The sequence below is a fragment of the Mesoplodon mirus genome (assembly GCF_964341445.2).
Source record: "Mesoplodon mirus genome assembly, chromosome: 1".
NCBI lineage: Eukaryota > Metazoa > Chordata > Mammalia > Artiodactyla > Ziphiidae > Mesoplodon > Mesoplodon mirus.
This window is the reverse complement of record NC_138976.1, coordinates 7,284,866-7,308,231: the sequence shown is the minus strand read 5'-3', so window position 1 is coordinate 7,308,231 and position 23,366 is coordinate 7,284,866. Positions and strand designations below refer to the sequence as shown.

The 23,366-nt window shown below is 51.8% G+C and overlaps 1 protein-coding gene across 3 annotated transcripts in view; it reads right to left on the bottom strand.

Annotated features, from left to right (window-relative positions):
- ZER1 (zyg-11 related cell cycle regulator) overlaps positions 1-22,639 on the bottom strand; it is a 29,313-nt gene extending 6,674 nt beyond the window's left edge. The window contains exons 1-12 of one of the 3 annotated variants that reach the window (XM_082614632.1): positions 22,295-22,637; positions 21,963-22,155; positions 10,320-10,571; positions 8,869-9,019; positions 8,208-8,644; positions 7,720-7,896; positions 6,331-6,445; positions 6,037-6,183; positions 5,533-5,706; positions 1,880-2,095; positions 948-989; positions 662-781 (exon numbers count right to left, since the gene is read on the bottom strand). In XM_082614632.1, the coding sequence (XP_082470758.1) occupies positions 662-781; positions 948-989; positions 1,880-2,095; positions 5,533-5,706; positions 6,037-6,183; positions 6,331-6,445; positions 7,720-7,896; positions 8,208-8,644; positions 8,869-9,019; positions 10,320-10,477 (1,737 nt within the window). In that variant the 5' untranslated portion in view covers positions 10,478-10,571; positions 21,963-22,155; positions 22,295-22,637. Of the gene's footprint in view, positions 1-661; positions 782-947; positions 990-1,879; positions 2,096-5,532; positions 5,707-6,036; positions 6,184-6,330; positions 6,446-7,719; positions 7,897-8,207; positions 8,645-8,868; positions 9,020-10,319; positions 10,572-21,962; positions 22,156-22,294 lie in introns of all 3 variants that reach the window. The other 2 variants (XM_082614633.1, XM_082614631.1) reach the window with 2 other exon arrangements.
- Positions 22,640-23,366: the final 727 nt, after the last annotated feature.

Genomic DNA, 23,366 nt, shown 5'->3' with positions numbered 1-23,366 from the left:
TATCAATGAGTACTTAATTAGTGTCTGATATTGGTCACCTAGAAGCTTTATGAGCATCTGTCTGGCCATTTCTACTAGACAAAGCAGCGGGGGTGTGTGTGTGCAATCTGCTGCTCTCCTACCTTCCAGTACACCTAGGACAGTGCCGGGTACACACTACAAGGGATTAAAGTGGTAGAGCTCCCTGCCACAAAATCAAAGGCTGAGTGGAGATCTGACCTATAAAATTATGAATGGGACAAACATGATTCTATTTACCAAAGCTCAAAATATTAGTCTAAGGGAATCCTTTTGGAAACTAGAGCAAGACAATCAAGGATGAGTTTTAGGATGAACAGACCATCCTACTGGACAGAATTCTGTCTGGCTGATATCTCAGTGGACCCCAGCCAGACCTGGAGAGCCTGAGAAATCAAGCTGAGAAGGACGGGGCTGAGTTCTCCCTTGGAGGGAGGGCTCTAAGAGAGCGCCCAGCCAGGCCGTCGGGGTCAGGGAAGCCCTCTGGGGCTCCTTCCTGTTAGCAGCAAATCCTGGGCTGGTGGGCCTGTGAGTTGATCCCCATTGCCCTCCCATGGGAACCACGGGGAGAGGGGTTGCTGGGGGACCTGGGGACAGAAGAGCGGCCAAGTGGGGTCAAGGAGGCTTCTGGAGAGGGTGCTACCTTCAGGCAGTCCAGGAAGAGCTTCATGCCATTGAAGTTAAGGAACATCTCGCAGTTGTCGGGAGTCTCGTCCGTAATGTTCCACAGGGCGCTCCAGGAGAACTCCATCACCTGGTCACACTGAAGCGGGGACAGGGCTCAGCACACGTTCACCTGGATGGGCCCGCAGGCTCCTGGCACCCGGTGACAGGGTCCCCTAACACAATGTGGACACCCCCCCAGGGGCAAGCCAGTCCCTTCTCAGGCTAGGGGAGGGGCAGGGTGGCTCCATGAAGACTCAACTTACTATCTTGTCCAGCAGCTTCTTCTGAATCAGCTTCAGCATGGTCTGTGGGCAGAGAAGAGAACTTGCTGGGGGGGCCAGGGCTTCAAGAGCTACCATGTCCCCCAAGAACCAAGATGGAGGGAAGAGTCAGCAATTCTATTCCTGTTAATACATGCTGACGAGACCAGATCTGCCTCTCTATTTGGGAGGCTGTTGGGAGAAGTGCCACCCGCGGACCTGATACTTGGCTTCAGGACGCCTGGGTGCTAGTCCTGGCTTGACCCTGACCCCACGTGGCTGTGGGCATGGCCCTCCTGCTCTGTGGGTTTCAGCCTCCCCAGCGATAAATGAAAGGAGAAGACTGGATGTGCCTTCCTTTCTTCAGCAAATATTTATTAACTCCCCACTGTGCACCAGGCCCTGTGCTAGGAAGTGCTGGGGACGGGATGATGGAAGGAACAAGCATGACATCTCTCCCTACGGAGCTCACGCCCAGTGGGGAGGCTGATGTTACACAGATAGGCCCTCAGATATTTATTTAATCCCATTTGGGAAGACATAAGAGGGGCACCTGGTCTGAGGAGGCAGGAGTGACTTGTACAGTGGGACCCAACAGGGGAGTGGAGGGGCTGGGAGAGGATGACAGAGTGTTCTCTAGGTGGAGGAAATCTACGGCTCATCAGCAACTTTCACCGTTAGGAAATTCTTCCTTTGGAAGTAGTTGGGGGTTTTTTTGGGTTTTTTTTGGCCGTTCCACGCGGCACATGGGATCTTAGTTCCCTGGACCAGGGATCGAACCCGCAGCCCCTGCATTGGAAGCTCAGAGTCTTAACCGCTGGACCGCCAGGGAAGTCCCAGGAAATTCTTCCTTTGGTCCAGCCTAAATACTCCCTTTTGGCAGTGGGGCTGTGGGGGACGGGGGGAGAGGCAGCCCCCACTGTGCGCGCACGCACCACAACAAAGCCCATCTTGCCCACGGCCTCCTTGTGGTCGTTGTCCACCTGGCAGACCAGGGCGTTGCACAGGTGCACGGCGATGCGCTGGATCGACTCGTCCTGCCGCGTGGGGTTGAGGATGCTGAGCAGGAGCTCGTTGACTCGGCGGTACTGGAACTCCAGCTCCTCAGGGATGCTGAAGTTGCAGAGGGTCAGGCAGCAGTTCCGCTGGACCTGGGTGGGGCCGGGAGACAAGCGGAGCACAGTCAGGGTCAGACTTGGGAGCTGGACTTGAGGGGCTCTCTAGAGGTGTGAGATCATCCAGAGCTGTGGTGGTCCACGAAGGCTGTCTGGAAGAGGAGACTATGAGGTTTTCGGTTTTTTTAAAAATATTTTTTAAAAACGTGAACTGTAATATACAGAAGAGTGCATAAAACACAAATGTATAGTTCTGCAAATAATTATAAAGCAAACAAGCTTTTCAACAACCATGTAAACACCATTTGGGTCACGAAACAACATTGCCAGCACCCAGAAGTCCCCATATATCCCTTCCTGGTCATAAGCCCCTCTCCCTACGAGAGAGCCCCATCCCCGCCTTTCACCTGAAAGATTCTCTACCATCTTGTGGCTTTTTTTCCCAGCCACAGGTTTGCAAGATCGACCATCTTGTTGTACGTAGCTGAAATGCATTTTTGTTTTTCATCTGCAGTGCAGACTTCCAATTCATTTATGCAGGTGCACTGCTAGCGGATGTTCGGGTGGACTTCAGTGTTCGGCTGCTTCACACAATGGCCTGTACGTGCGTCCTGGTGTCCATGTGTGTGGGCTCCTCTAGGGCACCCACGCGTGCGGTGGGGTGTCTAGGTCACAAGGTGTGCACATCTTCAACTTTACCAGGTAACACCAGACTGTTTCCAAGGTGGCTGTACCAGGTTATACTCCCACCAGAAGCACAGAAAAGGTCCAGTGGCTCCATATCCTCAATTACTCCTTGTGTTGTCTGTGGGTTTCTTTCTTTCTTTCTTTTACAGTATTCTCAGTGCATTTTCCTCATAATTTCCTTCCATCCTTTCTCGTTAGATACTGGAAGTTCACCATACTTCATTACTGATATAAACTAGAGGATATCCTAATCCTCTAATTAACGTGCTAACCCTTGTTAACTCTGTCCTTTTTTTCCCCCACAATATACATATATTTTGTAATTTGAGAAAAAAAATGTATTTTAAATCATAAAAGCAGTACTTACTATAAAAATTTCAAAAAATACTACCTGAGCAGAAAGTTATAAAGTCCCCCACTTAATTCTTCAGAAGTAATTGCCATTAAAAGTTTGATGCGGGACTTCCCTGGTGGCGCAGTGGTTAAGGAGCCGCCCGCCAATGTAGGGGACACGGGTTCAAGCCCTGGTCCGGGAAGATCCCACATGCCGCGGAGCAACTAAGCCCGTGTGCCACGACTACTGAGCCTGTGCTCTAGAGCCCGCGAGCCACAACTGCTGAGCCCACGTGCCACAACTACTGAAGCCCACACACCTAGAGCCCGTGTTCCGCAGCAAGAGAAGCCAACGCAATGAGAAGCCCACGCACCACAACGAAGAGTAGCCCCTGCTCGCCGCAACTAGAGAAAGCCCGCGCACAGCAACGAAGACCCAATGCAGCAAAAAATATTAAAAGAAAAAAAAGTCTGATGCACAACCTTCTAGATTTTTCTACCACGGAAATACAAATGTATACTTGGGGCAGGGGAGAGGCAAAAGAAGGTTTTATCCATATTGGTCCAAAACTTCTCTTCACTTATCAACATGCAGGGCCATCCCTCTTTCCATGTTAGGATGTACAGATTTACCATCACATCCCATGATGTGGGTAGATCTTACGTTAATCTTTCAGGTCCAGGCCCCTATTGCTAAAACATTTTGGTTGCCTCTGACTTCTTATTTAATCAAAAAGGGAGGATGTACATGTATCTTTTTCCTCTAAGAACATTTCTAACTGTGGAATTTACGCCAAAAGATAAATGCATTCACAGTTTTGGCAGGTTCTGCAAGTTGCCCTGTGAAGAGGTTGTTCAGGTCACACCTCACCAGGGGAAAGTGCGAGTGTGTTCTTCCCCTGACCTTTGTCAACAGACGTCATGAATCTCTCGAGTCAAAAAGTGATTATCGGGCTTCCCTGGTGGCACAGTGGTTGAGAATCTGCCTGCCAATGCAGGAGACACGGGTTCGGGCCCTGGTCTGGGAGGATCCCACATGCCGCGGAGCAGCTACGCCCGTGAGCCACAACTACTGAGCCTGCGCGTCTGGAGCTTGTGCTCCACAACAAGAGAGGCTGCGACAGTGAGAGGCCTGCTCACCGTGATGAAGAGTGGCCCCTGCTTGCCACAACTAGAGAAAGCCCTCGCACAGAAACGAAGACCCAACACAGCCAAAAAGAAAGAAAGAAATAATCAATTAATTAAAAAGAAAAAAGTGATTATCTTGTTACTTGAATTTCTATTTCTTTGAAAGAGTTTATGAATTTGCGAGTCTTCAACTAGCATTCTTTTCTCGTTAAAAAAAAAAAAGGCAAGCCTTTTACTTGATTATAAAATCAATCTCAATGCAGGAAGAACTGTGGCTCTAAAGTCTGGAGTTGGCAGGTAGTGGGAAAGGGGGCCTTCTCATCCCTGCAGAGGCTATATCCCCACCAGAGCCTTTCTGGAGGGCAATCCAAGAACACGTACCAAATGCTTTAAAAATACACAAACCCACTGCTCCAGCCATTCTCCGTTTAGACGTGTCTCATGAGGAGCATCAATTACTTGTATTCAGCAAAGCCTTATTTGAAATAGCAAAACATGAAAAGCAGCCTACATGTTCAACCATGGGGCTGACTCAGTAAGTACAGCCTGTGTATTCGGGGGAGCCCCGACCTGCTGCCCCGGGGGGAGGAGAGATGGGATTGGAACTTTCACTTTCTAGTTAGTGCATTTTCGATTACTTGAATTTGTTTTCTAAGCATTCGGTATCTCACTTTTGTAATCAGAAAAGAAACAATGCTTTTAAAATTTTGTTGTCAAATGTCTTGTTGATATGGGAGATGTTCACATTTACAAGACGCTGTTGAAATGAAAATCCAGGTTATACAACAGTACACACAGAATGGTCCCATTTACTAAATAAATATGCACAGACTAAAAGCCAGAACAGTAGATATCCAATGTTAATCTTGGCTCTCTGTGTGCTGGGATTATGGGTGTTTTCTTTTTTTTTTCTTTGATACCTGTAATTTTTCTCCAGTAAAAATTCTGATTACTTTTATCATAAAAGCAGTTATTGAAAAAAATACCCACCTCAGCAGGGTGTCACTGGGCAGAAGGGCTAAGGAGTTAGCACGAGCAAAGGCCCAGAGTCAGGAGGACAGGGCCCCTGGGGGAGGGTGGCAGTGGGTGATGGACTGGCCGGGTGGGGCCAGGTCCCAGGGCCCTGAATGCCAGGTCCCAGAGTCTGGCAGTGATGCTGCGGGAAAGGGGGGTTGGGGTGGGGGGCGGTACAGAGCCAGGAGAGAAAGGGTGAGAGCAAGCATGGCACCGGGAGGGCTCTGCAAGCCTGCTGGCAAGGCTGGGACACACAGGGTGAGCAGGAAGTGGGGCGTCTGGGTCAGAGCAGGCAGCGGGTAGGGGCTCACCGTCACCTCCTGGTAGGATTCCATGCCATTCAGCACCACCTGGATGACCTGCCGGCGCAGCTTGATGCTCTGCTCTGAGCGATACTCGGAATTGGTCAGGTAGAAGAGGGCTGCGCTGCCTGTCACTTGAATGTTCTTGTCATACTTGTGGCACTTGAGGGCCGTGATGACCAGCTGTATGAAGACAGAGTACGGGCCGGGGTTGGCCAGGCCTGTCCAAGTTGCGTGGGGATGGGCCTGGGGCTGTGAGAGGGGCTTGGACGGTCTTCTGGGGCAGGGCTCAGGCTGATCCTGCTCCCTGAGGGCAGAAGTAGGGGTTGGGGAGCAGAAACTGGGGCAGGCTGCAGTCCTCGGACAAGGCCAGTGCTGGGGCAAGTCAGGCACCGCGAAGCGGGGCTGGGGTTTGGGAGGCGGGACGGCCAGTGTCCTGGGGAAGAGGAGGGGTGTAGAGGAGGGAGGGTGGGAACGGACCGGAGCCCGAGGGCCCCCAGGGTCGGGACTGACCTTCAGGGCCCGCAGAAGCTGGTTGCAGCGTTCAATGCGTGCGATGTCGAAAAGCAGGTTGATGGCCCGTGAGGTGATCTCCGGCCTGTGCTCCGTGTAGGCCTCGATGGCATTCAGCACCTGTTCCTCATTTTTGTCACCACTCACCTGGAGATGGAGCATGATCAGAACATCCCAGAAGAGGCCAAGCGGTGGGATGCCCGATCCCAGTGCCGCCATCTCTAGGCCCAGGGCAGACCCCTCCTTCCCTCCTCCCGGGGCGCCCTGGTCCTCCCCTCCCCTTCCCCCTCTCACTTTGTAGGCCGGAATGTGCGTGAGGCGGCACAGGGAGGTCTCGAAGAGCCCAAGGAACTGCAGTGGCCTCTTCAGAGCCCGGAACGGCATGATGCTGCTCTTGGAAGGCTCGATGCTGAGGGAAGACGGTGTTGGGGTGAGTGGCCTGGGGCCCGGGGCTGCCCTGGGTCAGCACAAACAAGGGCCTCTCCCTGGGGGGTGGTGAGGCATTTCCTTGGGGCCCTCTGCTAGGCTCTCCGGCCTTGTCTATTTGGTTTTTGTTTTTTTTTTTTGGCTGTGTTGGGTCTTTGTTGCTGAGCACAGGCTTTCTCCAGCTGTGGCAAGCAGGGGTTACTCTTTGTTGCAGTGCACGGGCTTCTCACTGGGGTGGCTTCTCCTGTTGTGGAGCATGGGCTCCAGGCATGTGGGCTTCAGTAGTTGTGGCACGTGGGCTCAGGAGTTGCGGCACGCAGGCTCGGTAGTTGTGGCACGTGGGCTCATGAGTTGCAGCACGCGGGCTCAGCAGTTGTGGCACACGGGCTCAGTAGGTGCGGCACGCAGGCCCAGCAGTTGTGGCGCACGGGCTTAGTTGCTCCACGGCACGTGGGGTCTTCCCGGACCAGGGCTCGAACCCGTGTCCCCTGCATTGGCAGGAGGATTCTTATCCACTGTGCTACCAGGGAAGCAGAGAAGTCCCTTTTTTTTTTTTAAAGGCAGGGGACGGACATAGACCCCACCTCTTGATGGGAGGGTGACAAGGTCACACTGTAGAGAACATGTGGGACAGGAGATACTGTTGCAGCCATCTCTGGAGAATCCTATCTGCCATTCTAGTGAGGATGTGTCACCTTTAGGTTCCCCCAACAGTCATGAAGGGACATGCCCATCAACCAAACCCCACTCCATTCCGGTCGGGGAGAGGGTTTACGGCCAGTGACAGCTGGATGGGTTTGAATCAGCTCTCTCCTCCAAACAACGAACCTGGGGACCAGCCTGTCTGCCGCAACACCTAATGAGTGGCGGGTATGCTGGCCTTACCTTAATACCACCACACCAGCTCCGGCCCGTCTGGGCACCGTAATCTCCCAGTCACTCCCCGTGCAGTACCTCCAGCCTTTGCACATGCTGTTTCCTCTGCTAGAACACCCTTCCTCTGGCAAACTCAGAATGAACTTTCTGCACAGCCTGGGTACCATTCCTCCTCCTCCCTCCTTCCTGACCCTCAGGGCAACCCCAGAGCCCTGTGCAGCCCTAATAATGACCCGTCTGTCCCCACTAGCTCACACAGACTCGGGAGGGTCTGATTTGTTTTTTTCTGTCCAGCATCCAGGACAGCACTTGACAGAGGGGCACTTGGTCAATGCCTGTTGAATGATACCCTGCTAACAAACATGGCAGGTGGGTCCCCACCTGGTCTGTCCTGCATCCTCGTCCATCTTAGAGATGCTGCAGTTCTCCAGGATCATGTGGCCAGAGATGTCCAGGGACATCAGGTTCCCCAGCTTCTGCACAAAGAGGCTCAGCACCTTGCGAGTCAGCTTGAACTTGTAGTAGCTGGAGAGGCGGTCTCGGGAGATGTCCAGGTGTCTGAAGATTGGAGTTGGGGGCACAGGTCAGGAGCTGGACACAGACTGGGGCTGCCTCGTAGACCCCTGCTGTTTCAGTCCATGGCAGGGGAGGGCCCATCCCTGTTACAACCACTCCAGGGCGTTCTGGGAAAAAACGTGCTGGGACCCAGGTGCCCTTAACAGCCCCGGTCAGACCAAAACAGTGGGTTTAAGGAATGGGACTGTCTCTTCTATCCCCACCTTCTGCCTGCCCGGGGGCTCAGGAAACTTCTGGGACTGACAATCCCCACCTCCCCACCCGACCCTGCGAGCTCTGGGCTCACAGCTCACCGCAGCTTGTGCAACTGGACAATGACACGGATGTGGTCGTCCGACAGGTCCATGTTGTAGAGCACAAGGGATACCAGGCTGTCTTTCCACTGGGTTAGGAAGGCCGCGTCACTCGTCTGGATGCCCGAGAGGTCCAAGGCGGCCAGCGAGTTGAGCGGCCGCAGCAGGGACTCCACGGGGACCCCATCAATCATGCGGCCCAGGTTGAGGAAGCGCAGGCGGCTGAAGCCCTCGAAGGTGAAGTCCTTGACCAGCACCTGACAGGTGGGGTTGACGAGGCACTCGTCTTCACAGCCCCCCGGGTTCTCCTCCTCGTAGAAGATGTTCGCGCAGCCGAACAGGCTCAGGGACACCAGGGTGTGGCTGAAGCTCCTCAGCGTCTGCAGGCTCTTGGCGGACAGCTTCTCGCAGTTGGTCAGGTACAGCTCCACCAGGTCCTGGCGGCGGGCACAGCCCCATTATCACCTCTGCACCCACACTCCAGCCTAGGCCTGGCCCTGGGCCACACGTGGGGCTTGGGGAGGGGGTCTGCACAAGGGGGAGAGCCCTGGAGGCGCCTCAGGATTCCTGGGCTGGAGGTGACTGGTCCTGCCCCAACTCCACCTGACCGTCTCAGGGTGGCCTCCCCTGGCCATGCCCGTGCCTGGTGACCAGGTCTCACCTGCTTGCGAATGGCTTCCAGGTCCTGGTCCTGCACCAGGTCCTCGCGGAGGTGGATTCGGGTGAGGCGGGTGCTGCGGGGGTCCGAGAAGAGGCTGAAGAAGCTCTCGTGCGGCTCAAAGTTGCAGGCGGCATTGACCAGCTCCACATACCTGGGAGGGAAGGAAGCCTGGCTCAGGGGAGGGACCCTCATGCTCCCTTCAAGGCCCAGCACAAGCCCTCCCCTTCCTCTGAAGCCTTCCCTGATCACCCCGGCAGCAACCTCCATCTCCTCCTCCTCCTCCTCTTCCTCACAGCACCTGGTTGGATCCTGACTACCCTACAGATGAGACTAAGGGTGACCCCAGGAACCAGGAGTCCAAAGGTAGACCAGCTGGTGATAAAGGGGCCCCTATCAATGGCGAATCCCAAGCTCTTCCCCGCCAAACTGTAGATGCTTCTATAACAAACATACACGTCCACACTCCCCATCTTCTTTAAGCCAGCTTCTGACTCCTTGATCAGCCCTTCCCAGAACCCTGTCCAACAGGAAGACTGAGCCGAGGGGTTTGGAGTTCCCAGCTGGGTACAGAGCTCGGTAAAACTCTGTTGAGATACCAGCAGATGCTGGTCTGGTGGAAAAGGCTGTGGAGTCATACACCACCCTGGCTTGGCTGTTCACTACCTGGGCAACTTCACACGAGTAACTGCAATTCCCCAGACCTCAGTTCCTTCATCTGTAAAATGGACACAACTCTGCTCTGCAGTGTCCAATATAGTGCCTGACCCACATTAGATGCTCAGAACATTTTTACAAGTTGGGCTCTCAGGTCACACACAGGTTCCCACTTTTATATGCAACTGTCTGATCTAACAATTTCCCTCTGGGCATCTGGACCGAACCTCCAGCAGTCAGGCCTGTATATCATCCTTCTAGGAGCCTCTATTAGTGGGGAGTCCGTTGGAGAAGCCACATAGAGATTTTCTGAATGATCTGATCCCTGCTCAGGGGTTCATTATTCTGGCACTGGTGCACAAATATGTATGTATTCAGGTTCACACACAGACGTGTGTTCACAGGCACAGGTGCATCGTGTGTATGCACACGTGTGTGCACACACACACAAATACACACACAGGACAGCATATAACTCCTTCATTTATATTATAGGAGAGGTTTCTACACCCTCTCATAGGTGTAATGCATACCTGCAGTTTTACACTCAAACCTACCCTGTGCTGCAGAAGCCCACGTGTGTGCAAACACATTCCTTCACGTGCACCCCCCTCCACACACGTACCAACATGCACAATTACAACTTTACAGTTATGGAGGGGCCAGTGTTCTCTTGCACCCACGGATACCCATGTGTGTGCATATCCCCACGGGGGGGGCACACACAATGCTCCCAATCTCTCCGCACACACTCATGCTGAGGCTCAGGCCCCTGCCCCAGCCCCACGCCTGCTCACTCATTGACGAGCCGGTCACAGATCTCGCTGGGCAGGAAGATGTCTGGATGGAGCCGCAGATTCTCCTTGTCCAGCAGGTAGCCTAAGGTGCCATCCAGGTTGCGCAGGCAGAAGTCAGTGCAGAGGGCCATCAGGGACTCAGGGGTGTCTGACGCCATGCTGGGAGCAGACAGGTAGGCCACTCTGGGACAGGGGCCCCCAGGGGCAATGGTGACTCCCTGACACTCACAGGATCATTAGCTGAGCCACGGCCTGGGGAACGGGAAAGAAGCTAAGTGAGCCATGCATAAGGGCCAGAACTACCAGCTGTCCTATGTCCACTCTCTAGTAGAAAAACTGAGGCCCCTGGATGGCACATACAAATTAGCAGCTTAGCAGGGTCAGGGCCCAGGACTCCTGATCCCTCCCTTCCCTGCCCTGCTGTGCTACCACCTACGTGTGATTTGACCTGCAAAGAACAGGGGGCGTAGTCTGAGCATTTCCATGACCTCCCAATGTCTGTGGGCAGATGTATGTGTTGGGGACCCAGTGCTTGGGTGGGGATTACAGGGGCTTTTTTTTTTTTTTTGGCCGCACCACACAGCTTGTGGGATCTTAGTTCCCTGACCAGGGATTGGACCCGGGCCACGGCAGTGAAAGCGCCGAGTCCTGACCACTGGACCGTCAGGGAACTCCCTACAGGGTCTTTCGTTAACAGCTAAATTGTGGTGTCCGTTGCTGTGTGTGTGTGTGTGTGTCTGTGTCTGTGTATACAGCTGTCACTGTTTGAACGCTTAGTATGTGCCAGGGCTTTAAAGACACGTCATCAGTGAATCTCACTGTATATGATTAAGAATGAAGGCTCCTCACGAGAGCAATGAAAATATACTTCCACATATAAGTTGTACATAGTGTTATTATCCATAATAGTCAAAATGGAAACAATTCAAATGCCCAACAACTGATAAACGGATAGACAAAAACATGGTAGAGCCATGTAATGGAATCTTATTTAGCAATAACAGGAATGAAGTACTGTCACACGCTACAACACTGCACCTCAAAAACGTTATGCAAGGGCTTCCCAGGTGGCGCAGTGGTTGAGAGTCCGCCTGCCGATGCAGGGGACACGGGTTCGTGCCCCGGTCCGGGAAGATCCCACATGCCGCGGAGCGGCCGGGCCCGTGAGCCATGGCCGCTGAGCCTGCGCGTCTGGAGCCTGTGCTCCGCAACGGGAGAGGCCACAACAGTGAGAGGCCCGCGTGCCGCAAAAAAAAAAAAAAAAGAAAAAAAGAAAAACGTTATGCTAAGTGAAAGAAACCAGTCACAAAAGGCCACATATTTTATGATTCCATTTGTATGAAATGTTTAGCCAGAACAGGCAAACCTACAGAGACAGAAGTAGATTAGTGGTTGCCTGGGGCTAAGAGGTTGTGGGGGGACGGTGGGGATGGGGAGTGACTGCTAATGGCTGTGAGTTTCTTTTTGGGGGGAAGAAAATGTTCTAAAATTGACGGTGGTGATGGTTGCACAACTTTGTGAATATCCCCGAAACCCAGTGAATTGTCTACTTTAAATAGATGAACTGTATGGCATAGGAATTACAGCTCAATAAAACTGTTATTAAAAAAGTAAGGTCTTGGGCTTCCCTGGTGGCGCAGTGGTTAAGAATCCGCCTGCCAATGCAAGGGACATGGGTTCGAGCCCTGGCCTGGGAAGATCCCACACGCTGCGGAGCAACTAAGCCCGTGCACTACAACTACTGAGCCTGAACTCTAGAGCCCGCAAGCCACAACTACTGAGCCCACGTGCCACAACTACTGAAGCCCGTGCGCCTAGAGCCCGTGCTCCACAATGAAAAGCCACAACAATGAGAAGCCTGCGCACCACAACAAAGAGTAGCCCCCACTCACCACAACTAAAGAAAGCTTGTACACAGCAACGAAGACCCAACACAGCCATAAATAAATAAATAAATTCATTTATTTTTTAAAGAAAGTAAGGTCTTGGGACTTCCCTGGTGGTCCAATGGTTAAGACTCCATGCTCCCAATGCTGGGGGCCTGGATTCGATCCCTGGTCAGGGAACTAGATCCCGCATGCTGCAACTAAAGATCCCACATGAGGCAATGAAGATCCCGTGTGCTGCAAATCAGACCCAGCACAGCCAAATAAATAAATTAATTAAAAAAAAGTAAGCTCTCATCAGACAGAGAAACACAAATACTGTATGATATCACTTACATGTGGAATCTAAAAAATAGAACTAGTGAATATAACAAAAAGGAAACAGACTCACAGAAATAGAGAACAAACTAGTGGTTACCAGTGGGGAGAGGGAACGGGGAGGGGCAAGACAGGGGTAGGGGAGTAAGAGGTACAAACTATCATGTATAAAATAAATAGTCTATAAGGATATGTTGTACAACATAGGGAATACAGCCAATATTTTATAGTAACTATAAATGAAGTGTAACCTTTAAAATTGTGAATCAGTATGTTGTACACCTGTAACATATAATATTGTAGATAAACTATACCTCAATAAAAAAAAAGTGAAGTCTCCTACTACTTCATGACCTTGAGATAGGTAAAGATTTCTTAAGTAGGACTCATAAGGGAAAAGTGATAAACTGATACGCGCTGAAGTGAAGAACCTTCGTTCATATACACACAAAAGTTAATTTGACATGGACCACAGACCTGTACGTGAAAGGTAAAACAATAGGTTTCTAGAAGAAAACATAGGAGTATATCTTTATGATTTTAGAGTAGGCAATAATTTCTTAAATAGATCACAAAAAAACCATAGAGAGAAACTGATAAATTGGACTGCCTCAAAATTTAATATTCTCTTCATCAAAAGGTACCATTAAGAAAGAGAAAAGGCAAGGGGACCTTCCTGGTGGCACAGTGGTTAAGAATCCGCCTGCCAGTCCAGGGGACATGGGTTCGAGCCCTGGTCTGGGAAGACCTCACATGCCACGGAGCACCTAAGCCTGTGTGCCACAACTACTGAGCCTGTGCCCTAGAGCCCGCGAGCCACAACTACTGAGCCCACGTGCCACAGCTACTGAAGACCATGCACCTAGAGCCCAGACTCCACAACAAGAGAAGCCACCGCAATGAGAAGCCCGCACACCGCAACGAAGAGTAGCCCCCGCTTGCCGCAACTGGGCAACGAAGACCCAACGCAGCCAAAAATAAATAAATAAGTAAATAAATTTATAAAAATAGAAAAAAAAAGAAAGAGAAAAGGCAAGCCACAAACTAGAAGACGTTTCCAATAATATATCCAACAAAAGGCTTGTACTCAGAATATATAAAGAACTTCTACAGATCAGGACATAGCATCCAGTTAAAAAATAGGCAAAGGACTTGAACAGGCATTTCATAAAGGATAAAGAAATGGACAATAAACGTAAAGGAAAGGAAAACCATAATGAGATACCATTTTGCACCCACCAGAAAGGCTCCATTGGAAACAACGGTAATACAGGCAACACCGAGCTTGAGTTATAGTGAAGCTATGGAACGAAGGGAAGTTACCTGGTGGGAGTGTGAATTGGTGTGAACTGGGAGTGTAACTGGAATATTGTGTGACACTATCTACTAAAGCTGAACAAACACATATGTTCAGTGTTCAGCAGCTCCACTACCAGATATACACCCATCAGCAATGCATATACATGTTCACGAAAAGACACAGACAAAATGTCCACAGCAGCGCTATTCCTAATAGAACAGAACCTAAATGTCCACTGACATGAGAATGAATGTCACGGTCCACTCACTGATGGAACACTACACAGAAGTGAGAATGTACCACCTCACAACAGCTTGGACGGACCTCACAACATCTAGTGAAAGGAGCCAAACGCAAAAGAGTGTATACTCATATACTGAATGAATCCATTTATGTTTTACTCCCTTAAGTTAAAAAACAGGAAAATCTGGGACTTCCCAGTGGTCCAGTGGTTAGGACTGCACGTTCCACTGCAGGGGGCATGGGTTCGATCCCTGGTTAAGGAACTAAGATCCTGTATGCCGGGTGGCACGGCAAAAAAAACAAACAAACAAAAAACAGGAAAATCTAATCTGTGGTGGCAGAAGTCAGGACTGCGGTTACTTTGGGGGTTTGGTTCAGAGCTAAGAAGCTTCTAGTCCCTTATCTGAGTGCTGGGCATACAGGCGTGTGCACTTTGTGAATATTCAGGGAGCTGTATATTATGACGTGTGCACTTTAAAAAATGTATATTGCGATTCAACAAAAAGTTAAGAAAATGGCCTGGACACCAAAGAGGTCCACGTTTAAAAGGAATTCGGGGTTCAGCTAAGTAACGATCTAACTGACTATGCATCCTCAGCTACAAAAAGTGGCTAGGAGAGAATGAAAACTGAACCTTCACATTCAAGTTGAGTGAACAAGATAGAAAACAATCCACCATTTGTAGACCTGAGGACAGTCAGGAGTTAGTCCCAAACCATTTTCCTATGAGAGTTTACATCACAAAGGGGAAAAAATAGGCAAAATGAATCTATGGTGTTAGAAGTAAGGGTGGTGATTACCTTTGCAGGGAGGCAGTAATTAGAAAGTGGCAGGGGGGCCTCTGGGAGGGCTGGGACAGGTGTGTACACCTGTGGAAATTCATCAAACCGTCTGCTCATGCTTTGTGGTCCTTTCCTTATCTATATTATCCTTCAATAGCTATTGCTTTTTTTTCTTTTAAGTGAAGGCTCTAGGTTAGACAGATCTATGTTTCAATCCAGTTCCACAATTCACGGGTATATTACTTAACCTCTCTGGACCTCAGTTTCCTCACCTGGAAAATGGGGACAACAATCCCCACTTCACAGGGCTGTTGGGAAAATGCCTCATCTCAAGCTTGAGATGACTCAGTGCGCAACAAATGGTGGTTATGAGCCCACCTTACAGATGAGGAAACTCAAGCTCAGAGAGAGGGGCTACTCTGTCCAAACTGGCATGTGAACCTCATCTCTTGGAGGGTTATGCAGGAGTTCAGTTTGCCCCTGGCTTCTTGGAGCCTCCTAGTCCACATATGAGCCTTCCAGGCTGCTCAGGAAACCGAGTGGGCAGCCACAGAACGCTGTGCCCTTTGCAATGGCCAGTTCTAAATGCTGGCAGCACCACTCACTGGTGACCGTGCTCTAAGAGCTCTGGAGCCAGGCCAACCCAGCTCCAATTCTCAGCCCTGCTGCTTAAGAGCCGGTGAACTTGGGCAAGTGTCTTCACCTCTGTGCCTCAGTTTCTTCTCTAAAATAGAGAACACTGTGTGCAGATGGACACGGAACAATACAGAAAGGGCTTAGCGTGGTGCCTGGCACATAGTAACCGCTCACTAAAAGGCAGCTTTCACCATCATCATCCCTTTCTCCTACCTCACCTGCCCTGGGCCCTAGAGCAAGGTCTGTTCCTGCCCAGCTCCAGGCCCTTGCTTCTCAGGCCTGGGTCTCCTGCCACGAGGCCCACTGTGCCAGCTGCCCCAGTGGTGCCATGACACCCTCGAGGAAAAGCACAAGAAACAGGCTGCCTGGACCCTGGGCATGGCCTCCCTTTGCCTGTACTCACTTTCAGATCTTGACCCAGAAGGAGCACCGCTGGCAGGGATACGCGCCCTGCTGGAAACTGCCAAGTCCAATCTCTTCGAGCACTCACCCAGGGCTTCCAGAAGTGGGACCAGCTCTGCGGCCTACTCACCACCCCCTGACCCCTTACTCCCGCTGAACTGGCCTCCTTCGTTGTACTGGCAATAGGCCAGAGGCACAAGGTCACCTTTGGACCTTTGGTCATACACTTTCTGTTCTAAATACTGCTCCTAACCCCCCAAACACATTCATGTCCCTCTTCCAGGAAGCATCTCCCAACCACTCCAGCCCACACTACCTTTGGACTCTCCTCTTGACTCAACTGATGTCTATGCACCCTCAGGCTTTAGTGTCACTTCCTCCAGGAAGCCTTCCCTGACCCGCCAGGGTGCTCTTGCTGTGTGCCCCCACAGGCCCTACCATAACAACGAACATTTAGGACTGATGCTGTTTTAATTATCCAGCTTCCCTGCCAGACAGCCTGCTGCACGAGGGCAGGAACCGGGCTGTCTCCTCTGACATCATCCCTGTACTTAGCCCAGGGTTACTGTCTATTGAGCACAAGGGTGAGCGAAACCAGACAAGGTCTTTGCCCTCGTGGAGCACACTGGCTCTGGAGCGAGACAGATCTCCACCTAAGAAGCACACAAACCCATGCCATGTAACTGGGCCCAGTGCTCTGAAGGAGAGGGTGGGACCTGGGACTCTGGGTGCCTGTGCCAGGGAACCTGCCCTGGACTGGGGAGTCAGGGCAGGCGTCCTTGGAAGTGACATTTCAGCAGCGACCCAAAAGATGAGTCATAGTTCACTCCGGTGGCGGGGAGAGAAGGGAAAGGCATTCCAGGAAGAAGGATAAGATGCTCACAGGCTGAAAGGGCAGAGGGTGTGGGACACTGGCACCATGGGCCCAATACCACGACTATTGGCTGAACAAGGGGCTGCACACTCCGTGTGGGCCTGACACGTTGTAGGGTTGCAGCACATGCAGGGAACCTGGGAGGCGAGGCGTGCTCTCAGATTCCCCCTGCCCACCATGCCCAGGACAGTGCTGGGCACCCAGTGGCCACAGTGGAACCCTCACCACTCTGGATGAGACAGCCGCCAGGGGCTTTGCCCTTTCTGCAGGATGAGCCCAGTCACCCAGGTAGCCACTCTGCCCTAACTGCTCCCCAGGTGGAAGAAACACCACCTTGTCAGCCGCCAAGATCACCAAAAGCCTCCAAAAGATAACCCGGGCAGATGGCACAGATCTGCTAACCACCTTTTCGCAGTGCTGACCCCGCTGCAGGGGGCTGACGTGAGCTGGAGGAGGAAGGAGCCATCTGTCTTGGCACCAAGGCTGGAGGCCTGGGGGCCGGAGCACCCTGCCACTTGGGCCCCTTCCAGCTACAGCCTGGCACCGGCCAGAGGTGGCCATCTCTACCCACCCCATGCCCAGCCCCTAGGGTTTCTCATTCTTGTGGCAGGCACCAGCCATCTGGGATTCTGGCAACGGGAGATGGAGGGAACTCTGATTATGACAGAAGAGCACACAGTAAGAAGAACCCTGTGTCTTTCTCCATCCCATCTCTTGCCTGGATCCACCATGAGCTATGACATCCTTGCGGGTGGGGAGCAGTGGAGAGCGAATAGCAGCAACCTCCAAGTTGGTTGCTTCCAGTCTGAGCTCCTTAAGGGGTTTGTTTCATATAGTCTCTAACTTAACCAACAGACAACATTGCCTAGGATCCTGTGCTTGCGGCTAATTCATCATTTATATAACAATCTGCCTAACGACCCCTCCCCCAGCCCACAAGCTCCAGGAGGACAAGAACACTTTCCGCTCCCAGACTCCTGGAGCCTCAGGGCCCGGCCTGTACCTGGCAGGTAACAGAATAAAGGTTTGTTCCTGCCTGAGCTATCACACTAAACAACCGTGAGGTAGAGACTGTTACCCCATTTTCTGACGAAGACACTGAGGCTTGTCTAAAATCACACAACTAGGGACTTCCCTGGTGGCCCAGTGGTTAAGAATCCACCTGCCAATGCAGGGGACACGGGTTCGAGCCCTGGTCTGGGAAGATCCCACATGCCACAGAACAACTAAGCCCATGCGCCACAACTGCTGAGCCTGTGCCCTAGAGCCCACGAGCCACAACTACTGAGCCCGCGTGCCACAACTACTGAAGCCCGCGTGCCTAGAGCCCGTGCTCCGCAACAAAAGAAGCCACCGCAATGAGAAGCCTACACACTGCAACGAAAAGTAGCCCTTACTCGCCGCAACTAGAGCAAGCCCGCGCTCAGCAGTGAAGACCCAACACAGCCAAAAATAAATAAATAAATAAAACCACACAACTAACAAGAGTGGGACACAATCCAAACCTAAACCAAACCCGTGCTTCTCACCAAACCATCCAGTCTTCTGTCCATCCAATGTCGGGGGAAGAGAATGTGAGGCCCAGAGGAGGGAGCATGGGACCCCACCAGTGTCCTGACCCCCAGCCTCTCTGTTGGCTGAGGGAGCCAGAAGCTCTGAGCCTTGGAGCGGCACCCACCCTGTGAAATATTAACCCAGGAGCTGGGGGGAAAACCCAAACAAATATCCTATTTACAGAGGCTGGAAGCTTTCCAGGAGGGAGTGGATCACAGGCCAGATATTGGGGGTGGGAGGCTGATGTGAAGGGAGCCAAGGCAAGTGCCAGGGGCCCCCTGGGGGCAGGGGTGCAGTTGAGGATCTGAGGGCATCCCAGGGGGTCACTGACCTGCACAGACTAATCTGCAGGGTGGGTTACCTTAGGAAGATATGAGGGGGGAATGTGCATCACCCCTCACTGGTGCCACTTGGAGGCAGAGGGCCTTGGGGATACCTGGGTTCCAGGCTGGCAGTCAAACAGTGATCACAGGCATACTGAGCCCCGTATTCCAAGGACTCTGCTAAGTACTCCACGTGCATTAACTCACTTAATTCTCCCAACAACTACACGAGGCAGGAGTTATAATCGACAACTTACAGATGAGGCAGCTGAGACTCAGTGGTGACATGACCAGCCACAGACTATGTCTATGTACAAGGGCCTATATGTACACATCAGTATGTATACATGTATTCGTTAGTTTGAGACCCAGAATTCTGAGCTTTCCATGCATGTTTTCATTGAAGCCACAAATAACCTATAAGGACATACTATTTTGTTTTCCAGATGAAGAAACTATGGTTCAAATATGTGCAACGATGTGCCCAAGTCCCCCAGTAAGTGCCTGGCTCTCTCCACCATTATGCTATGGGCAGGAACTGTTTCTCCAAGCCTCAGGTCTCCCTTCTGCGGCATGAGCCTTTGCCTGCTTACAACCTGGAGGGTCCTGGGCACTAAGCATAGATGATCGGGCATCACCGGTAACTAGTGTACAGGCATATATCATTTTTTGACCACAGGACTAGAAGCTTCCTGAGGACGAGACCTAGTGTGACCCACGGGGTCTCCATGACACAGTGAGTGCATGACTGGTTGGTTGCGGGTGAAGGAGCCTCAGCTCCATGAGGTCCCCAGGCAATATTTACCAGCCTCAATATTCATCAGGGTCCTTATCTGTCAATGGGTTGCAAACCTACCACATGGGGTTGCTGAGCAGATGCCATGAAATAATGGCAAGAAGGTGGTAAGCAATAATTATGGAGTGATTTCCTAAGAATAATGCTTGGAGAGATCCTTCTGCTCATTTCTGAAGCTGGAAAATCAGCTTCAGTGATTGAACCAGATACAGGATGTTTGTCTCAAAGTAAATGATCCAACAGGGGTCTCTGAACTCGCATTTCGGGGGTCAAGAACAGCAGAGGTACTGAAGCCTTCTGTACAAAAATAAGTCGCAGAATCCTGGTGGTGCTAATGATAACAAGAACTGTTTTTAACCTTTGTAGAGAGCTTTAGAATGCACCGAGTTCTTTCATCCTCCCAGTAGCCTTCAGTTAGTGTAGAGATAGGAAAACTGAGCCACACACAGGGGATAGGACTTGCCCAAGTTCACACAGTGAACCATAGCAGAGCCGGCCCTGAACCCAGCTCCCCAGATGACTAGTCCGCGCTTCTACCCACAACAACCGGCTCCAGCACCCTGGCTCTCAGCGTTGGTGTGTTCTGACTTTTCATTTTCAAATCCTCTGGCCCAGCTGCCCTGCTCAGCTTATGACCCAGGCCTGATGACATAGTCCAGGCTTGGGGGTTGAGGAGAAAGAGCAACCATTGTTCCACTCCCTATAAGGCATGCTGCAAAATCTCAGCCTCTGCTGGGCACATCTAGGATCAACAGTCTCCAGCAAATCCGCCACATACAACCCAACCACACAAATAGAGCCAACATATACTGCCCTTCCCAACCCGTCTCCATGTCATGTTTATTTCAACACCATCATTTAGCCTATATTATATAACAGAATAGGGATTTGCTTGCTCTTTTAAAAAAAAAAAAAAAGCCCCCATAACCTTCCACTGGTGTGAAAAAAGACAGGACCAAGCCACCATGACAGTGATGTGCAACCACTGTTCCCACTGAGGGGTGACAGCAAGTTTCCACTTTGTCTCCCCCACTGTTCTCCAAAATTCTACTAGTTCAGGGAGGCAGCCAACAGCTGGTGACATCATCAGCTGGTGCTAAAAAGAAAGGCTTTGAGGTAGACACATGCAAATATTTCCTCACCATTGTCATTGCCATCGGCATACCTGCAATGTCCTGAGGATTTAATATGTGCTAAATAATGCACTAAGCGCTTCAGTGCATGACCTCTCATTTAGCCCAACAACCCTATTTTACAGATGAGGACGTTGAGGTGGGAAAAGGTGAGTTGAAAGTGAAACTGACTGCTGGCTACTATAGCTCTGTGGGTGGTACTTGACTTGGCTGCTTGACTTGCCCAAATTCTCAAAACCAAAAAGCAAGTGGCATGACCAGATTTAACTACAGTGTTCTATGGCTGTCCTTTTAAAACGTATTCCATCAGTGGCCATTATAAAGGTGGAGAAAGGGTACTTACAATGCCAGGCCAGAGCACAATGTTCATTTGTCATCTAGAACATATTTTCTCTGAACACCAGACACTTCAAATTAATACAGTTCTGAAAGGGTGCCCCATTAGACACCCTGTGACCCTGCATCACATGAACAGCCCCTGATATCCTCCCCACCAACATCTGGCCCCTACTCTTCTCTGACTTCCTTGTCAACCACTCTTCCTCTCCTTCACTCTGCTCCAGCCCTACTGTCCTTCTGCTGTTGTTTAAAAATCATCAGATATACTACCTCAGGACCTTTGCGCTTGCTGCATGGCTTGCTCCCTCCCTCCCTTCAGGTCTTTGCTCAGATATCACCTTATTAGAGCCCTTCTCTGACCACCCTCTATAAAAAGGCCAACCCCACTCTCTGGCCCTTACTGTGGCCCTTCCTGCTATATTTTTCTCCACCCTACATATATTTTTCTCCACCTTACATATATTTCTGATTTGCTGAATGAACTAGTGAACTGAAACAGAGAGACCCCCTCACCACTGGCAACCACCTCCTGCCCTAAGTACACTCTCCTGTGACCCTTTTCAAAGCTGTCCTCAATGCTCATTCTAACCAGTTTGAACCCTGAAGAGAAACATTCTGTGGGAAAGATCATATGGGGTGATTCCTCCATGGAGGCATCAGGCATTCCCCCTCTGATTTAAAAATCAAATGTGCTGACAGGCACAAAGACTGGAAGTCTTGGACTTCTTGGGCCAAAAAGCAGCCAAGTCAAGTTCCACCCACAGAGCTATAGCAGCCAGCAGTCAGTTTCACTTTCAACTCACCTATCAGGCTCCCTTGGCCCTCAGGTTTGCTACCACCCCATCCCTTTGCCACCCTGTTGGATTTCCCCGCGCCTTGTCATCCCTGAGCTTTCAAGCACTGCTTTGGGGAAACTTAAGCTCATCCAACAGGTAGGAGGGGCAGAGGCCGCCTCTTTCAGCCCTGCATCTATCCCCCATTTTGTAGGGGCATGCGACAGGGCGTCATTTTCTTTCTGGAGGAAGGGTGCTCACTTTTAAAGGCATGTTTCTCAGACCTGGCAGCAGGGGTAGAGAAGGGAGTCCTCCCACCACTGGCCGAGATGGACCTTTGCAAATGGTTGCAGCGGCGATGGTGAGGCACCGGAGGCAAGAAGGGAAGGGGGGAGGACGCAGAGATATCCTTTGGCCCCGGGAGCGGACGGGATGCTTCCTCGGCGAGGAGGAGCGGAGAATGCGGCCCGGGAGATGCTGGGGAGGCATGGAATTTAGTCAGGCTAGGGCCGGGGTCTGCGGAAGACGAGGGTCGGAGGGGTGGAGCTTGGGATTCCAGGGACAGGAGCCCGGGGCGGGATGGGGGTCGCGCCGGGGGGGACTCCGTGGCCATTACCTTGCCCTTAGGGCGGCGGGCGGGGCTGAGGGACGCCGGGTGCTGGCTCCGGGGCCCGGCCCCTCCCCCGATCCGGCTCCTAAGGCTCGCAGCCTGCAGCTGCCGCCGCCTCCGCTGTCAACAAACCCGGGGAGCGTCACTTCCGGGGCCGCCCCTTAGCAACAGCTAACGGGGTCCCCCGACTGGTCCCGCGGCGAACGAGGGCGGCAGCGGCCGAAGGTTCCGGAGCCCCTCGGCGGCTCCCCTCCGGGACACCGGCTGGGTCTGCGGGTGGAGGAGGGAGCGGTTGGTCCTCACCGCAGTCCTCAGCGCGCTTCTCACGGGCTCTCGCTGGGCTGGGGGGGCTGGGGAGGACCCGCTCGGTGACACCGGCTTCCGGGCCCGCTCTGGCTTGTGGTTTCCCGGAGTCCAGGGAATGGTTAAGGGTGGACTGACTCCACCTTCCTCGTCAGCACGGACATGCCTCCAGCGCCAGCCCCTACATCCAGCGCCCTATTGAACATCTATCCCTGGCTTTTCCGCAGGTAGCTCGCACCCACGCGTCCAAAAGCGGTCACCATTTTCCCCCCGAAACGCGCTGCTACTTCTCCAGCTAGTTAATGCGCCCTCCAGGCAACTCGGCTGTCACCTGGGAAATGAGTCGGCCTTGGCCCCTGCGTTTCCCTCAGCTCTTCTTCCAGTCGCCAAGTCCTAAGGATCTCTCAAACCAGCCCCTCCCCTCCTCCGCCTGTAGTGTCCGACTCTGTCCACCATCATTTCTCCTCTGGATTTCTGCAACAGCCTCCTAACAGAACTCCTGGCTCCCTCCCCTCGTTCTCTCCACAGTTCGACAGTGAATTTTCCAAAACCAATAAATCTGATCAGAGCACCCCGCTGCTTATAACCCTTAAGGTAGACAAGGATGATCTGTCCCCTGTCTCTCTCCCCACCCTCTTCCCTTATTTGCCCCCCCCACGCTTTCATTCTCCAATTCAGACAGTTTAAAGCAATTTTGGTTCTTTTAATGATCCTCTTCTCTTCCATAGGCTCAAATAATTTCTTCCCTACTAAACTTTTCTTGCTCCCGTCTATA